This window comes from Schistocerca cancellata, chromosome 3, assembly GCF_023864275.1.
Source record: "Schistocerca cancellata isolate TAMUIC-IGC-003103 chromosome 3, iqSchCanc2.1, whole genome shotgun sequence".
NCBI classification, from domain to species: Eukaryota; Metazoa; Arthropoda; class Insecta; order Orthoptera; family Acrididae; genus Schistocerca; species Schistocerca cancellata.
This window is the reverse complement of record NC_064628.1, coordinates 793,569,023-793,588,689: the sequence shown is the minus strand read 5'-3', so window position 1 is coordinate 793,588,689 and position 19,667 is coordinate 793,569,023. Positions and strand designations below refer to the sequence as shown.

The 19,667-nt window shown below is 38.8% G+C and overlaps 1 protein-coding gene and 1 non-coding gene across 2 annotated transcripts in view; both read left to right on the top strand.

The window, feature by feature from the left end:
* The first annotated feature begins 213 nt into the window (after positions 1 to 213).
* The window catches only part of LOC126175849 (opsin, ultraviolet-sensitive), a 70,902-nt gene continuing 51,448 nt past the window's right edge, over positions 214 to 19,667 (top strand). The window contains exon 1 of the mRNA XM_049922856.1: positions 214 to 413. Coding sequence (XP_049778813.1) covers positions 358 to 413 — 56 coding nt within the window. The 5' untranslated portion in view covers positions 214 to 357. The remainder of the gene's footprint in view (positions 414 to 19,667) is intronic.
* Positions 5,557 to 5,632, top strand: Trnat-ugu (transfer RNA threonine (anticodon UGU)). The gene has a single exon. It is a non-coding gene; the product is annotated as a tRNA-Thr (tRNA).

The following is a 19,667-nucleotide window of genomic DNA, read 5'->3' as shown; positions in this document are numbered from 1 at the left end:
TGCGAAGAGGATTTAACACTGCTATTGTGAATTGTATAATTCTATCATCCAAAGGATTATTCTCACAGCTGACATGGCACAAGCACTTCACAAGCTTCAGGCTTAATGTTCTGCTGTATCAGTAATCTGCTTCTACCTCAACCACTACACTGATAGGAGTACACTGGCCTATATAAATGCCTGGCTTTCAGTAATAGATCCAGTTGCTTATCCAGCTGGGTAATTGGATAGTCCTCTACAGCTGCTGATCTTGGCTCTGTTTACGTACGGAGGTCTAATCTCCTATTAATCGGATACATCCAAGTCACCACTCATATAAAAGGAGACCTGGATTACAGTCAACTGTAGTAGCCCAGGATGCAGCTCCAAAGCAGTGATTATTCAAACTCCACCGTGGTGGGACCCGAAGCAAGGTACACAAAAAAATCAAGATTTTTCACTTTTAAAAGTAACTACCTATTTTTTAACCATATTAGGGAAAATTTCTCTATTTTCAGAGAGTAAACACAATCTGGAGCTACATTTTTGTTTATAAATTATATATAGATGTGAAATCATAGACAAGTAGTAATCCATGGACAAAGTTTGCATATTTAATAGTGATGACAATAATTTGATCATGGTTATGTGTGATACAAGTTTTTACGTGGACGTAACTTCAGCATTACATGTTAATGTCAGTGTTCTCACTAGAAATGATATAGATGTGTAGTTCCAAAACTGTGAACTAAATTGTCTTTTAAGGTCCCAAATTGGAATTTTTCTCCAAAGGACATAATCCTTTTGTCTTGTCTTAATTTACCTAACAAGGTGTGAATGGATTTATTACAAACAACCTGCTAACTTGATCTTAGCAACAAACTTGTTGGAGGCACTTATTGTACTCACCTTTCAACAATTATGCCAAATATTAAGACAATGGATTTACTACAAACAACCTGCTAACTTGATCTTAGCAACAAACTTGTTGGAGGCACTTATTGTACTCACCTTTCAACAATTATGCCAAATATTAAGACAATGTATAAATATGTATTAATAATAATTCTAAGAACATGGAGAATCTCAAAGAATCAGTACATATGATGTGCACAAATGAAGATTTAAAGTCGAGTGAAATTTTTTATACTTAATTCTGATAGCTTCATTTATCATTGCCTTCTTTAAATTTTAAGGATGAAGGAACACCATTAAATTAAAAGAGAAAACACACACACACATCTATAAACTATGATTACCAGATGAAAATACTTGTGTATGTTTTATAGAAAACAGACTGTGAAGTACCTGGGCAGCTAGTACCTCATTTTGTGAATGGTTGCAAGCATGTTCATCAACACTCAAATCAGTCTTGTGTGGTTCTCACAGTGCAGACCAATAATGATGAATGTCTAGTACAGAGTATGTTGACAGAGCAAGATCTTGTGAAGCTGCTGCCAGGCAGCTAAAAACAGCCAGGATTTCAATTAAGGGGACCCAACATACGTCAGTTTTGTGTTGAATGATGCAATAATTTTGAGATTTCACAATGAATGGCTCCGCTACATTTTCTAGTAGTCTATATCCATTACGTTTTCTGGATTTCCTCAAACTGATTCTGCTTCTCACTGGGAAACAGTCACTTTAATTGTAACACATTGATTAATCCTTCATTTTTTCTATTATTTGATATGAAAATTAGTTGGAATTGTGATGTGATGGCATCATCATTAAAATGAATCAACACATTATTGCATCAGCTAATGTCATGTTAAGGCTAATGAGCTCATTATTAGCATGCAATCAATTTTCTTGTAAACAGTAGAATATTAAAAATTGACTAGCCTAAACATTCTTGTAAGAGTAAGAGTGGTGTAAGCAGTACATTCTGGATTGCTTTCAACTATAGATGAATGCATTCAGAATGTTGTACTTCCTGCTAAGTACAAAAGACCAGAATTCAGGCAATAAAAGTTCTGTTAAATAATTATTACTAATAATGTCTGAGATAAAGAAGAGCTATGTTTTCTTTATTCTTATCAGACTCAAGATCTTACTTAGTCCAAAATATAATAACGAAATTAAAAAAGTATGTTTAGCAACAAAAGTGAAACCTTTGGCTGTGACCGAGCCTTACACAAGCCCCTTCTGATATGTCAGATCAACAGATATATGTTTCCATTTATTTGATCAGTCAGTGGTATTTTATTAACTCATTCTCATAACATCAGCTTCTTTTCACATTCACATGTTATTGCCTTATTAGATTTGGGTGAAAGTCCTCTGGAAGTTACTGAAACAGCTTCAGGAATAAGGAGCACAATATTGAAGCTCTGATATCACAGCAGATCATCCCTTCATGATGTTGTCTCTCTCTTCTGCTTACAATCCTTATTTTCTCTATATTCAACAGTCTCTCTTTCTCTTAAACTTCACCAATATGGACAATCTGTTATAGCCCTGATTTGAATAGCTAAAGGAGCCTTGAAGAAGTTTGCACCTAGTCTCAGTTCTTCAACATTCTTTCAAAACATTGTGTTATAAAAGTATAAAAAGTGCCTTGTTGCCGTACTTACTTTTTTTTCCACACATCAAAGCCTCTCCCATATTATCTAAAAATATTGTCCTCTTAATCAATTTTCTGGGATGACATTAACTTATTTTTCCACTACTTCTTGGTAGAAGAACATCATAATTATAAATGAAAAGGATGCTGTTGTGGATGTTCTACAGTATTAATTCATTTAGTTAAGCAGTTTTTGGCTTACAAGGCCATAATCAGACTTTTAGTAAATATTGTTGTCAAAGATGATATAATATTGAAAAAGATGTTACACATCAAGAGGGAGCTACAATCTCAGAGTAAATGTCATCTCTGTTAGCACTAAACCGATGAGATCAAAAATCTTAAAGTAAAACAGCAGCTAAATTTAAAGGTACAAAGACCAGAAAACATTAACATTTAACATAAAAAAATTCCACGTCATCTGTTCAGTTCCATTCCTCCACACTACTTCACCAATACTGTCAAACACAGTGCTCAAGTAAATCATACAAGGAATGAATATAACTGGGAAAGTTGCCAGCTTCGATGATAAATCTCATATGCAAATGTAAGAAAGTAAATCTGTCATCGACCCAAAAGATGATTTCAACTCAACTGTGCTAAGCATGGTCCTATGTTAATATCCCTTACCTTCTTCTAACTTTGGAAATAGCTTATCCTGCCAGTTTTACAGGAACATATAGTATAACATGAACTCCAAATCATGGTGCAACAAGGCATTTTTTACATTAACAAACATTGCCATGGGTGAAATAAGTGATATATGACAGATAAAAATCCTAGGGCTGACCAGGAATTAAACATGAGAGCTTCGGCTCTGTGGTCTGGCACTGTGCCACAGGCAGACCTATGATGTAAGGGTGTCTGTTACTGTAAACATTTATTTTTCTGTACAAGATTAATATTCTACAATATTTATTATCTGTAATATTCATTTTTCCGTAATAGTAGTAACACTTTTAGAGGTGTCCAGATCATTCAAGATTTTGTGTGCAACAGTAGATATGGAGTACATGAAATCATTACATTTACAGATCAATAGCATAAGCAGTTCTGAGATACCAGTTATCGATCCATGCTGAAACACCCATATTAGTAAGTGGTGTAGACTCCACGGGCAGCAATGTAGGTGCTGACTCTGGCGTCCAGTCAATTGTACAGATGGTTAATACTCTTCTGGGATACACTTTGCCATGCCTGCTTGACTTTTTCATGTAGTTCTGTAAGAGTTGTTTGTTGACGAGTCACCCACGTCACTTCTTGTCCCATTGTATCCCACATGAGCTCAATTGGGAAAGAGTCTGGTGATCGTGCTGGCGAGGATCGTTGCTGCATGTCTTGTTGAGCACGTTAAGTATCACAGACAGTGTCTGATTGAGCATTATACTGTTGGAACAACACATCGCCTTCCTGTTGCAAGAATGGCAACAGAACTGACCTAACGACATTCTGCACTATCGAGCACTGATCAGTCTTCCCTCCAGAAACACCAAACGAGAATGACAGTTGTAGCTTACCACACCCCAGGCCATAAGCCGTGGGGTGGGGCCAGTGTATCTTGGAAGAACGCACTCTACAACTCAGCACTCACCAGTTCTATGTTGTACGCACAAACGACCATCATTTGCATGCAGACAGAATCTGCTTTCTTCGCAGAAGACCATGGGACATGTCACATCTTCCAAGTGATCCTCTGGTGGCACCAGTCGAGCCGTGCACACTGATGCTGTGGCACGAGTGGAAGACGGGCTAGAGGTATGCATGCCCATAGTCCCATTACTAATAACCAGTTTGCAACAGTTGGTGTTGTCACATCTGGGCTCACAATCTCTTTTATCAGTGCTGTGGTAGCTGTATGATCTGCCACTGCTGCCCTCACAATTCCAGGATCCTGGTGAGCACCTGGGATGTGTGAACGTCCAGAACTTCATCTACAGGTGTAAGAATGTTCATGTGACCACTGATACCAGCATCATTGCAAACTGACATAGCACGTCCAACTGTGTGGTAATTCTACAAAAGAACCATTTCCTGTCACTCAGAAGACCACAATTTTACCTCTTTCCAAGTCACTCAGTTGGGCTGTTGGAAGCACGAGTGTGTCTCCATGGCATGGTTGCCTCCTTGTTTCACATCTTTGCACCACATTGAGCCTTTTGGCTGTGAGCATTCCCTATTGAAGGGTACACACTTATGGCATTCTGGTAGCCATGCCATTATGCTATCTGTTGGCAGATGATGTTGAAACCATTACCTGGATCACCAGAATGTGAAATAAATAAATAACAAAACAAACAGACAATGCTGAGATGCAAACAAATGCTGGAAAGAAACAAGAGATGATACTAGTAGAAGAAAAACTCAGACTGATTCATTTCAAGTTAGGGATTTGAGATTTGCTATGGTAAAGAACTTGAGATACCTGCTCAAATGAACGCAACATAAATCTGTATGCAGAACAATGGATTATAAATGCACCCAGGGCTTAACTTAAGTATGAAAAAGAAACACTATCATCAAGGTTTCTAAGATGAAAAATTAATTTGTTGAAACTAGTAAAGTGAATAAACTCTGTGCAACTGATGATTGAATTTTATTCTGAAATATATACTACAGTTACTGGAAAATAACAACTGTGAATAATATATATGACGGTAGTATCTGTTCCCGAAAGAACAGTTACTGTGGATGACCATGCAGCTTTGCTAGAAATGAAATGATAATTAAATGGACACCCTAGCTGCAAACAGGCGCTGATGTACTTCATTGGGGACATGTTGAAAATGTGTGCCCCGACTGGTACTCGAACCCGGGATCTCCTGCTTACATGGCAGACGCTCTATCCATCTGAGCCACCGCGGGCACAGAGGATAGTGTGTCTGCAGGGACTTATCCCTTGCACGCTCCCCGTGAGATCCACATTCCCAGCATGTCCACACCACTACATTCGTAGTGCTCCTAATAGATGTTTGCCCATCATACTCATTACTCATGGCAGATTAATCTACCAAGTCCCGCGGTGGCTCAGATGGATAGAGCGTCTGCCATGTAAGCAGGAGATCCCGGGTTCGAGTCCCGGTCGGGGCACACATTTTCAACATGTCCCCAATGAAGTACATCAGCGCCTGTTTGCAGCTAGGGTGTCCATTTAATTATCATTTCAACTGTGAATAAAATAATAATATAATTTGATAATAGTAACTGTGGAGTTATATGTAACTGAGACCTTGAGTACTTCATTTGCAAATGAAAACAAAATACGTTTTAGCTCAAAATGACAAATAAAATATTTGGTCTAGCGCAGGACACTAACGGCTGGAGAAGAAGATGGAAACAAACAATTTTGAAAATTATATAGCAGCCTAATAGCGTCCAAAAAATTGAAGCAAAAACACACTGGTGGGCAGGACATGTGGCTCATACACATGAACACATTCCTGCCAGAGCTGTGATGGTAGCCAGGTACTAAGCAACACATCCATTTAATAGACCTTGGAAGTGCTGAATGAGTGATGTCATAAAAGATTTTTGAGAGTCAAAGATAACTGAATATGAAATACTCAATAACCCAGTTACTTGGGGCAAACTGTAAGGTTAGCATGCCATCTCGAAGGTCAATATTAGACACAGTATAGAATTCAAAGAGACATGCTCTTAGCTGGATCATGGTCTTGGATAAGAAAAGAGTTCAAAAGGTGGCCTTCAAATGGACAATGATATTAACCACCTATGTTCTTGAAACTGATATAACACAGTGGAAACTATTGTCACAGAGTGAAGAAGAATGCAAAATTGCTGTGATGAGAGTGCACCTCTTAGGGTAGGTAAAGATGGAAGGGTGGAGAAGTGACTTGCAACAGTCAATGTGAATTGTTTAAGCAGTAGTCTACAATGTGCGGTTGAGAATGCGTGGCTACATTTAGAGCCACTAGACTAATGATTCAGCTTAAAAGGCCACTCTCTTAGCTGAAAACTTCTTGGCTCACTAATTTCCATGCTTTCAATCACTATACTAAGTAGAGGTTTGAAAACCTGAGAGCCTTCAAGTCATCAAATTTCCTACGGTGCAGTCCCTAACAATCAGTCTTTACTTCTCATCCCATCTGGTAGGTCTCTGCTGACCCAGGGTTCAGGGTGACTTTTCTGAACTGTACCCCTTTCCTTAAACCTCTCTAGTCATTTTCCTTCACCCCTCTTCCTTCCCCTTCAACTCTTCTGTCATAAGAAGGAGCCACTGGCTATGAAAGCTTGTTGACATTATATCCTTTTGTGTGTGTGTGTGTGTTCCCCTGCCGCCACTTGGTGAGTGGTTTTTTATCTGTCAATTTACATTATATTAACTATAGTATGTAACACTTTTGTCTACCACAATACTTCTGTTTCCTCAAAGTGAAAATACGCTCTCTGTGATGCTGTGCTTTGATGTTAACTTGGTAGATTAATAAAAACCATCAACAATGGTAAATGACAGCAGCAAATCCTGTATATATGAAAAGACGTTTTTAATCATTCAAGGCAACAGCTGTGGAATTTTATTAAAATGAAGCAAATGACTTTGGTGTCTGCAGGAAGCAGTGTTCTTACTTCACTCCAGTCTCTAATTCTGGGTAACTATATGAGTAGGTATATTATTTTACAAAAGAGGCTCTAAAATGTAAGCTGGTTTCCATAAATTAGAGAAAAGTCACAAAACCGAAAGGAACATAGAAAAACAAAAACTGGTTGGTTGCATTGATTTGGGGGAAGAGACCAAACTGCGAGGTCACTAGTCTCATCGGATTAGCGAAGGATGGGGAAGGAAGTCGGCTGTGCCCTTTCAAAGGAACCGTCCCAGCATTTGCCTGAAGCAATTTAGGGAAATCACGGAAAACCTAAATCAGGATGGCCAGATGCGGGATTGAACCGTCGTCCTCCCACATGTGAGTCCAGTGTGCTAACCACTGCGCCACCTCGCTCGGTAAAAACAAAAATTAGTTGACATAAAATCAGGGTATTTTGTTATCACATTAGTGCAGCACAAAAGTAATAAATGCAAACTTAGGGTGATGCAATTTATTTGCATTGTTAGTATATGGTAGATAACTGCATGCTTGTGGTTAGGGCAACACTTATTACTCAAAGATTGAGGGAGAAGCATTGAGATGATTAAAAAAGCTAATCAAGCCTTGAATACCACATGATGACTGCCTGCTGTCTCATTCTGTCATCTCACATCATGTGGATGTGGTATGAAGGAGCATGAGGTCAGCACTGTTTTCAGCTTTTCAGACCTTATTTCCTCTACTTTTCATTCAAGTAGCTACTAAATTGGTATCATGAGGCTGAGTGCATCCAGTCAGTCACATTGATCATTTGACTATTGAGATGGCTAACTACATCAAATTCCCTTTGCCATGTACATTTTAGGATCTAAAAATTGTGGATATTGATATACATAGTGACTTGAAGATCAAAGCATCAATGACGAAACCACAATGGATGGCTATTGTCACATTAGAGGCGGGTCAAACTAAGATGGATGCTAGCAGTAAATTAAATGCACTCTTGTTTATTGTTCCTAAACTGGGGTTATTATTTTTAACTGCTTGTTAGGATACAGAAACATCAACCAAGAACAACCATGTTCTGTGTATGATTCGTGCTAATGATCAATATTTATGATGTTGTGCATTCAAATGAATAGGGCCACAACCTAATCCTAATTATTGTACACCTAATTATGGTGATGTCACCAGCGCTGTGTGCAGGAGATTTCACAAAGGCAATTCAATGGGACAAATAACTCACAACCAGACACAGTTTATCACCGAAAGAAGTGCTTGCAAAGGTCATATCAACAAATGTAGTAGACTATATATCAATGGATGACTGTTCTCTTAACTGACAAGCCCAGTTTAGTGTGAATGATGGTAGCCACATTTTGCTTTGCGGATGATCTAGAAGTCATTGTTATATACCAAATATCAATTTTTGACAGTGATCTAAGCTACTATCCTCAACAGTATCGAACACACTCCATATGCTGCACCATTTCCTGAAGCCAATGCTGGCATTTCGTGTCATATGCCAAATGGCAGTCCTTGTCTGTTCATTGTAAACCTGTTCCAAATTTCATAATAAATTATTTGCCTCGCATTTGTGAATTTATTGGTCCTTTAAATTGCATTTTGTACATCTATGTCCCCATAAAATCTGCATACACATTCATGTTCTGTTAAGCACATGGTAGCTGGCACTTCCCATTGTACCAGTTATTAATGCTTATTTCCGTACCATTTACATATGGATTGTGGGAAGAATGATTGTACATGCACCTCTTTGCATGCTGTACTTAGTTACATCTTGACTTTGCCATCCCTGTTGGATCACTATGTAGGTGGCTGTAGTACATTCCTAGATTAATCATTTAATGTTAGTTCCTGAAACTTACTAAGTAGGCTTTCATGATATAATTTGTGTCTAGTGTTTGCCAGATCAGTTCTTCCAGAATCTGGATGCATTCTCCCTTGTGTCAAACAAATCTGTGACAGGATGTGCTGTATTTGTTTTTGTAGTTCTCTTTGGTATGTGTCACACACACTTGAACAATATTCTAGGATGGGTTGTGTGAGTGTTTTGTAAGCAATCTGCTTTGTAGACTGATTGTATTTCCCTAGTATTTCCTCAATAAACTGAATTCTGTCACCTGTTTTACTTACGACTGAGCTGTTTGATTATTCCACTTCACATCCATAATATTCCCACAAATTGTGATATACCTTGGTTTTGTGCGAGTTGACTGATAGCAACTGTGACTCATTGATTTTATAGTCATACAATATTATGTCTCTCTCTCTCTCTCTCTTTCTCTCTGTCTCTCTGTCCAATGTGCAAAATCTTGCAGTTCAAGCATGTTCCCAATCTTTGCATCACTTTGAAATCTCATCAAGATCTGACTGAATGATTGTGCAACATTTTTTAGGCAGCACTTCACTAAAGATAACTGATTCATCTACAAGAAGTCTGAGTTACTATTAATATGGTTTGCAAGGTCATTAAACTACAATATGAACAGTGAGGCTCCTAACACACTTGTCTAGGGCATACCTGAAGTTACTACTATTTTGTTGGTGACTCACTATTCAAGATAACATGCTGAGTCTCTCTTCCAACACATCCTCAATCCAGTCACAAATTTTATTTGATACCCCATACTGCCGGACTCTTGATAATAAGAAGTATTTCTGATGCTAAATCAAATGCTTTTTGAAGGTCAAGATATACTGCACCTACTTGATTGCCCTCGATTCATGGCTTTCAATATTTCACATGAGAAAAGTGCATGTTGGGTTTCTCATGACCAATATTTTCAGAAGTCATGCTAGTTGGCATGGGGCAGGGGGAGGTGGAATTCTGTTCAAGACAGCCATTACATCTGAGATATCAGCATATGTTTAAGATTCTACAACAAGTGGATGTCAAGTAAATTCAATGGTAGTTTGGCTGATCATTTCTGCTGCCATTTTTGTATATGGGTATGACCTCTGTTTTTTTTCTGACCACTCAGCATGGTTTTTTGTTGGAATCTATGGTATACTATGGTTAAAAGAACTACAAATTCAGTATAGAATATAAGTATTCCATCAAGCCATGAACATTTGTCCACTTTTAACAATTTCAGCTTTTTCTCTAAGCCCCTGACACTAATGTGTGTTTCACTCACCTATGGGATGGCATGAGCATTAAATTGGGGCAATATTCATGAACTTGTAAAGATACATTTGAATACAGACTTCAGCACTTTTGCTTTGCTGCCCTCACTTTCAGTTCTCGAGTCAAGGCAGCAGTGTTTTAGCTCAGTAAGGAACTATAGCTAAAATTTAAATGAATAACTGACCACAGCTTGTGATGGGAAGGACCCTCTAAGGCATACACTCGCTCTAGAGGAATTTCTAATGAAAGAGACCACTGCATAATAAATGTGAAATAAAGCGTAGGGCTATAGATACAGAATGCAACACATTTACTTGTCAGAAAATAAATGTGTGTAGTCTTGCTGTCATAGCAGAATATCACCGATAGATCTCTCACAAAACACAGAAATTGTGGTCATATGTAAAAGCTGTTGGTGGCACCACAGTTAGTGTCCATATACTTACAGGCCCTTGGTCACTGATGCCAGTTTCAATATGGAAATAATCAGAGAGGTTGTTAGGTCTAATGCGTGGGCCAGTCTGCACCCCTTTCACTGGGAAAAGGAGAAGGCATCATAATACACAATTCAGAACTAGATGAACAATACAAATAGATTAACATAGTTGGAGTGACAAAAACGAAAAGACTCCAACAGTCAGGACCATAGTGAAAATGAGAGAAATGACATGGCCCAAAACTGCAATGGACTGGATCCAATCAGGCAGCATATCAGTGAGAAGACTGGGGAAGAGAGGGATGGATGGGGTAAAACAAGACTTTCTGCTGCCAACAGTGTTAAAGAACAGCATACAAGTAACAAAAGACAGAAGCAAATGGAGAGCCTCAAGTATGTTGTTGCATGGTCCTCAAGGCCTGATTGCATGAAGTAAAGTAAGTAAATCTATGTGCTGGAATATTTAGTGACAGTGAAGATGATAACCTCTCACACAATTAATAAGGGAATGTCATTCATGTAGAATTTCCTTCAGTTGTGGTATCTCATCAGTCTTTTCCACCATTGCTCCACCCCTATGAAAGTCATAAAATCAAAGTAGGCCCTAATTGTACTTTACTTACTAGTAAGTGCTACACAATATTTCATTTTCTATTAAACATTATGACCAATCAAATACCATTCTATAGTAGAAAATCTTTGTTTTTGGAAACAGTTAATTGGTATCGAAACTATTAATTACTAAAGAGTTTTTCGCAAAAACACGAAATAAATTATTTCATCACTCGGCACCTCAACATTTCTGGAGGCAAATGTAAAGAATTAAAGACTCTCTGCTATGCAAAACATTCATTTCAAAATGAAAAATTAACAGCTTTGTTAAAGTGAAGATACGGAACTGACAAATATACAATATATTCAAACATCTTTTTCGTATAGACTACAACAGTCAGAATTGAGCGATGATTCATTGTTGATAGAGAAAATAGTTATCAATGTTGAACATTATATACAAAAAGTACTCAATATAAAACGGTACTATTATTTGCCCCTACATTGGGTGTGAGAATGACCTCTCGCATTATGAATTGTCTATCATAAAACGTAAGGAATACAAAATATTTGGGAAGAGAAAATAGTCAAATTTTTAGTCTAAAAGTAAGAAATAAAATATGTTACAGCAACATTTGACGTGCCTTTTGAATGCTTCTCGAAATTATGCACGGAAAATGGAATGCAGATTGAGAACGCCCATTTCCTTTCCTGATATTCCAAGGAATCTCTATGAAAAAATTTTTGAGACACCTTTGGGCGAAAATAACACATAAACACGTCAAACGCATACAACAGCAAACAGCATGTAGTCTATATAATACACCAGACAAATATCTTCTAGTACCATTCTAAGTTAGACACTGAACTTTAAGTACTCAATCTTTCGGCGGCCACGTCAAATGGTTGTCTAATTTGTTTTATTTCTTGCTTTTAGACAAATCGTTTCACAAAAGTTTGACAGATGGTTCAAATGACTCTGGGAACTACGGGACTTAACTTCTGAGGTCATCAGTCCCCTAGAACTTAGAACTACTTGAACCTAACTAACCTAAGGACATCACACACATCCATACCCGTAGCGGTCGCGCGGTTCCAGACTGTAGCGCCTAGAACCCCGCGGCCACTTAAGCCGGCCAAAAGTTTGACACTGCATTTTCCAGTTTTGCATGTTCGTGTTTTGTTCAGAAATCACGATCTTTTTGACACCCTGTTTGCTTTTCTGCCGTCTCCTGGTCTCATACTGCACTGGATTTAGGACTTGATTTGAAGGAATCCACTTTGACAGTTAGATAACACACCGATGCAACTTTTTATCTCGAAACAGCTAGGTCTTGAAGAGATGAACTTCAAGAAACTTCATTTACATAGCAGCAACTGCTAGTAAAATATTCCATTTCCCCTCAAATCACTAATTATTTTTTCTTAATTACAGTCCACTGACTACTTTAAAACAATTACTTTTTCCATTTACTACTCTTTGTTTGGTCGTGAAAATTCGAACAAAAACGCATCATGTAATTTACGGGAACTCTTGTTTTCGCTCCGCTCAAACGTTTGACCAGAAGGGGCCATAATGATCGCAAGTTAAGCAACTGCCGGTACCCAAGTTCGTTTGGAAAATAACATGTGAACAGAAAGACAGTGTAACGCTCAGTGTAAAACAGCTAGGCGCTTTTCGCCATTGCGCTTCTCTAAGCCCACTTTACACCGCAGCGAACTCGCATCAGCGAACGTGAATTCTCCCTAGAGTAGTGCAGATCAGTCCACCATGCCGCCGGCCTCCGAGACCAATTGTTGGTCGAGCCGGCCGCAGTCGACACGGCAGGGCGAGCCGCTTCACAGTGCGGCTAACGCTACGTGGCAATCCACAGAAATACTATTCGCATGTCACTGGGTAGAGGAAGGTTCAAAGTTTTATGTTGGGACAGACACTGTACTATATAGTCAGCATAAGAACCATGCGTTGCTCGAGAAACATTCGGTAGTTCATTTCATGCCACACATGAATCGGATAAATCCTAGTGTCCGATTCCACTCGTCAGCCTTGAGCAATGACGTTATAGCAGAGGCAAGGACACTAGATATAGGCAATATTTGGAACATAGACCGTACATAACATAGACTGCGCATGTCCCTATCTCTGTCGTGTTAACGCTTGAAACTGACATCTAAGTCGCGTGGCTCGGGGCAGAAACCAGAATTCCTGTCATTATGCGGTGTGTGAAGTGCAGCTGACAATTACAGTTTCGCTCATTTATAGATGAAAACAAGCATTGATTCTGACAATTCAACAAGCTGTAGTACTACTGTTACACATGTAGTAGTGCAGTTAACATAGTTTCTGCGAAATTCCTGATAATAAAGCAGTGGTTATTGTTTTTATGTGGTCAAGCTGAAACGTATTAACAGTTCTTTTAACAAGCGACAGGATGACTGTTCTTTAGTGAATAATTGTTCTTCTTTTTGAATTTTGAATTCTTGTAGTTCACGGCTTCCACAGAAAAAAAAAAACTGTGGAAGAATATGTGTGGAATGCTTTAGTAAGGAAGAAAATTCGTGTATGTGCATAATGTCAGGTATTTACACAAAATAAGCACCAGGGGCGATTCTATAAGTTGGTGAAGGGTGGGGGGGATAATGGTGGGTTTGGGAAAATGGAATATCGCTTAACAAAAGGAGAGTTGGGGTCCTCCACCGACAAAATGGTAAAATTTGGATTTGCCGAAAGTAGATTTTGGTAACTGTTTTGGAGTACAGGGTAAAAAATGTATATTAACAAATAATAAGACGCCCATTTCAAGTGAAATGATATTTATTGGTTTAGATAGTAAGCTAATTGCCCCCTCTTATTCTTTTGTTAAAATGTGTATGAAATACATTGCAACTATATTGCTACATAATTATTAAAAAATGATTGAATCTGTTGGAGTAATATATTCGCTGATTTCTGAAGTCATTTTATCCAGTGTAATATGATACTCCATTGGGGGAGGGGGCCTATAGTCCCCATAGGCACACCTCCCCCGACCACCCCTTTGCCACCACCCTGATAAGCACGAATTGTGTGTGAATTCCAAAGGGAACAAACTGCTGAGGCTATCAGTCCCTAGTCTTACACACCACTTAAACCAACGTAAACTAGCTTCTGCTAAGAAAAACATACACACAAACCTATGCCTGAGGGAGGACTGGAACCTCCGGCGTGAGGGCGCCTCAAACCTCGCGGCCACTCAGCGCGGCTGACTTTTGCTTCATCTAGTACACATTCTGAAACGATATCAAGATAGGAAGCGTAATGTATTACAAAATATTGATTACACTGGTGTAGTGAGCTAGACATTAACGATATGTCCTCTCAGAATATTAGTCATTCACCTAGTTTCACATCCAAGGACCAACATCCATCCTAACTTTTAACTTGTGGAAATACCTCTGCAAGTATTTTAAAGTAATTCACTTAGACAACTGAGATTTTCGTCACTATACTTAATCTGCAAGATACAAACCAAGAGTAATCTGAGCATATGTGAAGGTTATTGCTTCTGCATCTAGTAAAAAGCGTAACATTTGATCTGTAACAAAAATATCAAGTTGTGCACTATAATTGCCTAATAACATGCTCGGCCTCATGCCCCGAGTCACGTTACTCAGATGTTGGCTTTAGTAAAATGACGTCATGCGCAGTCTATCGTCCATGATTTGAAAGTAGCGGATGATATTCGTAAACAAAGGAAAAATAATTACAATCACAATTCAGGCACAAATTATATCGAAACGAACTGAAGATAACGGAGATAAACGAGAGCAAACCCAAAGAGAAATATTTATGTCTGAAGTAAATTACTGTTGTAATTTATGCGAGTAAGAAAAGCACAGAGAACCTTTAAATAATATTCTAGCACGTAATGAAGTCGTAATATTATAAAATCGCATACATTTATAACAATAATTATTGAATCTAGCAGGGCCACCGCTGGCAAGTAAGGCTTTTGGGCGGGGAGAACCAAAAATGTAATACAACTACAGGAAAGTAAAATAAATAATAGCATATATGAAACAGTAGCATGAAATTTGGAGAAACTGACACAGAAATCCTTAAACAAAATCCAGTACACAAATAACAAAATTCACAAAAAGTAACAAGTATTGGATTGATAATTAGAACTGACCTATATACGTTAATTATATTTACCAATTACAATATTGGTTAGTTTTTGGCAGGAATTTAGAGAGCAATTAAAAGTGTGGCGATCCTATCACATTTCAGTGCCCACACCTGCTGCAAAAACCATCTATATAATGAACAGTGCAACAGTTGAAATCGGTAACTAGAATTGACCTATGCCAATAGCAATATTTGTTATATTTTGCGAATTTTTATTACTTGTGTACGGGCCTTTCTTTAGGATTTCTGTGTCGGTTTCTCCACATTTAAGGCTCCTGTTTTCTTTATTTTTTTTATATATGTAATTGTTTATTTCATTTTTTAATGTTGTTGTGTTACATTTTAATTTCTCCCAGCTCAAATACCCCAGTTTCCAGCAGTAGTCCTGTTAATTCAATAATTATTTAATAATAAATTAAGGCTATTTCACAGTAATACGATTTCACAGTGTGATACACTGTAATGGATTTAAGTGTTGTCGGTAGTTTCCTCACTTACATAAATTACAGTAATAATTTATGTCAGACATATGTATTCTTCTTATTTTATTCTTATTTACTTTAATTACCTTCATAGGTTTTCGATATAATTCTTGGCTGAGTAATTAATCACGTGAACTGGGGTTGTAATTTTATCGTATGCTACATTTGACGGTTGCTTTCAAAGATTGCCTCTGTGTAGAGACTTTGTCTTAGGTTTGACGTCATTGTTCAAAGTCGACGGGTGGAATCGGACACTAGAATTGACCCCATGAATCAACAGGTCCCTGTTTATTGAACCGACAGCTTCAACAATTCAGTTTCTCAGATCTTGAAAAGCGGCTGCCATAGATGGGACAAAGATAGCGTCTTTTACGCGTTCCCACGGAAGCAGTCATGCGCAAGAATGAAATCATTGGAATCTTCGTGAAAACGAAAAAAAGCAGAAATCATCAATTTTGCAGCGTATCCAGACGTGACATTTCTGTCTCAGTAAAAATGAAAGACCCATAAACTTCGTGAATAGAAACTGCGCGAAACACATTTAGTTTTGGTCAGTCTCATATTCGACGACACCAGGACATCCCGACACCAAAATTTTTACATAATGGCGGTTTACTTTATCCCATACATGAAACATCGTTTCGTCCAAAAAGATGAGTCGTTCGGAAAAAGTGTCCACTGCGATATCCTGGAGAACAGTAATGCAAAATTCGTACTTTCTGTTATGGTCGCCGTGAAGCAATTGCTGCAGTGCAGCTTGTAACAGCTTGGTCACTGTGCGTCCGACCTCCGCCATCTTGGGTCGAGCATATTAGGTTAGGTTAGAATCTAGTCTAGGTATGAAGTAGGTAAGATTGTAATCTCCATGCGTGGGATGGATACCACGACGCCTCTGTGCTTGGAGACGAGTGCTGCAGTGCGGAATTTGCTATTAAGAAGATGCCTGACGAGCTGTATCTGTCTCGGAAAAAAACGTTTCGAGTACTGTACACTCTGTCTTCAGTTGAGTTGTTGGTGTTACCACAGAAATTTTACGAAATACCCAGGTATTACGAAAACATGTTGTTTCATTGATACGCCACACAAGGATCTCTTCAATACACTTTGTTCAGAGTATGGTTTATTGTGCTACAATGGCGACTTCGGTGTATAAAGGTTTTGCCAACGAGGTTATGTGCACATTGTCGTTAATTTACTTCGTGAAAGTATATGTTTCTATTACAGGATGAACGGACGAAATTTGTGTGTGATTAAGCAAGTATTATTTAATTTATGAAAATTGATTTACCGTTTCACAGCAGCTCACTTTATTCTAAAGAATGGTGTATAGTAATGCAATGCTAGCAATAGTTACGAGGGCAGTTCAATAAGTAATGCAACACATTTTTTTTCTGAAACAGGGGTTGTTTTATTTAGCATTGAAATACACCAGGTTATTCCCCAATCTTTTAACTACACAACACTATTTTTCAACGTAATCTCCATTCAATGCTACGGCCTTACGCCACCTTGAAATGAGGGCCTGTATGCTTGCACGGTACCATTCCACTGGTCGATGTCGGAGCCAACGTCGTGCTGCATCAATAACTTCTTCATCATCCGCGTAGTGCCTCCCACGGATTGCGTCCTTCATTGGGCCAAACATAAGGAAATCTGAAGGTGCGAGATCGGGGCTGTAGGGTGCATGAGGAAGGACAGTCCACTGAAGTTTTGTGAGCTCCTCTCGGGTGCGAAGACTTGTGTGAGGTCTTGCGTTGTCATGAAGAAGGAGAAGTTCGTTCAGATTTTTGTGCCTACGAACACGCTGAAGTCGTTTCTTCAATTTCTGAAGAGTAGCACAATACACTTCAGAGTTGATCGTTTGACCATGGGGAAGGACATCGAACAGAATAACCCCTTCAGCGTCCCAGAAGACTGTAACCGTGACTTTACCGGCTGAGGGTATGGCTTTAAACTTTTTCTTGGTAGGGGAGTGGGTGTGGCGCCACTCCATTGATTGCCGTTTTGTTTCAGGTTCGAAGTGATGAACCCATGTTTCATCGCCTGTAACAATCTTTGACAAGAAATTGTCACCCTCAGCCACATGATGAGCAAGCAATTCCGCTTTGCTCTTTATGGTGTTCGGTTAGACAACGAGGGACCCAGCGGGAACAAACCTTTGAATATCCCAACTGGTGAACAATTGTGACAGCACTACCAACAGAGATGTCAAGTTGAGCACTGAGTTGTTTGATGGTGATCCGTCGATCATCTCGAACGAGTGTGTTCGCACGCTCCGCCATTGCAGGAGTCACAGCTGTGCACGGCCGGCCCGCACGCGGGAGATCAGACAGTCTTGCTTGACCTTGCGGCGATGATGACACACGCTTTGCCCGACGACTCACCGTGCTTTTGTCCACTGCCAGATCACCGTAGACATTCTGCAAGCGCCTATGAATATCTGAGATGCCCTGGTTTTCCTCCAAAAGAAACTCGATCACTGCCCGTTGTTTGCAACGCACATCCGTTACAGACGCCATTTTAACAGCTCCGTACAGCGCTGCCACCTGTCGGAAGTCAATGAAACTATACGAGACGAAGCGGGAATGTTTGAAAATATTCCACAAGAAATTTCCGGTTTTTTCAACCAAAATTGGCGGAGAAAAAAAATGTGTTGCATTACTTATTGAACTGCCCTCGTACATTCAGATAATCAGATTCTCGTACCGGAAACTTCACTGCCCTTTAAACACTTGCCTAGTGGATTTGAGAATGATGTAACAAGATTTCTGGTGGCAGTATTACTTCAGATTGAGAGTAGCTTTTGATAAATAAAGTCAACTATATTACAGTGTCTCCCTTTGCACGAAGCATAGGTCCATTATTCGGTATAGAATAAATTCAAAATTTCGTAGAATTTGGGATGCAGGAGTAAAAATATTACCTTTTAAATTAGTATTTAGGGTACCGGTACGGTAAATAACATCCAACATATCACACAAAAACTTTGAAACTGTGCTTATCGGAATGCGGGAAAGGCCTCTAAATCATTGGAAAGACGAATCGCCAAATGTCAAATATCAAAGTATCACTTCTAGTTTTACTTGAGCCAGAATTTAATATTTAACGTACGTATCGGATTTTTTAACAGAGCTCAAATCGCACCTCTAGGCAAGGACTAGATTTCTGTTTTCCAGAATTTATTTGAAGTTTTGCAGACATTTGTCTGTTAACCTCCAATGACTTTTCATTCAGCGTAAGCTACTTGTGAAAGACAAACACGAAGTCTGGAATAAGATGCTCTGCACACCTGAAGCACAGTAAAGTGGAAAAACATACGTGCACCACATTTACAAAGCACTTTATGGAACAGAATAACCAGACTACTGGCTTAAAACCGCCAGTAAGTAGTAACAATAATTTGAAGACACCTAATGTCCACATACCGCAACCCAAAATGATCCACTAATTTAACTTTTGTTGTAAGATACACCATTCTTGTGACGAACAAATTATTTTTCGTGGTTATAAACAATACCTAAAATTGCCAATAAAGATTTTGCTTATTTGTGGTAAACAATAAATCTGCGATATCAGTCCATAAATTCCGAGTTATATCCCGGTTATAATATTTTTCATCCTCAGGATGCCACAAATTACTCCTTCGACTAAACGTATCAGTTTCCCACAGTCCATGTTTCGTGTCGCCTCTCCCAACAGTATCCACCAATATCTGTGCAACCATGACAGCAACTTCCGTACAATGACGTCACTGGCTCGCACAGTGTGCGTATGTGGCCTCTGTGATTCTCT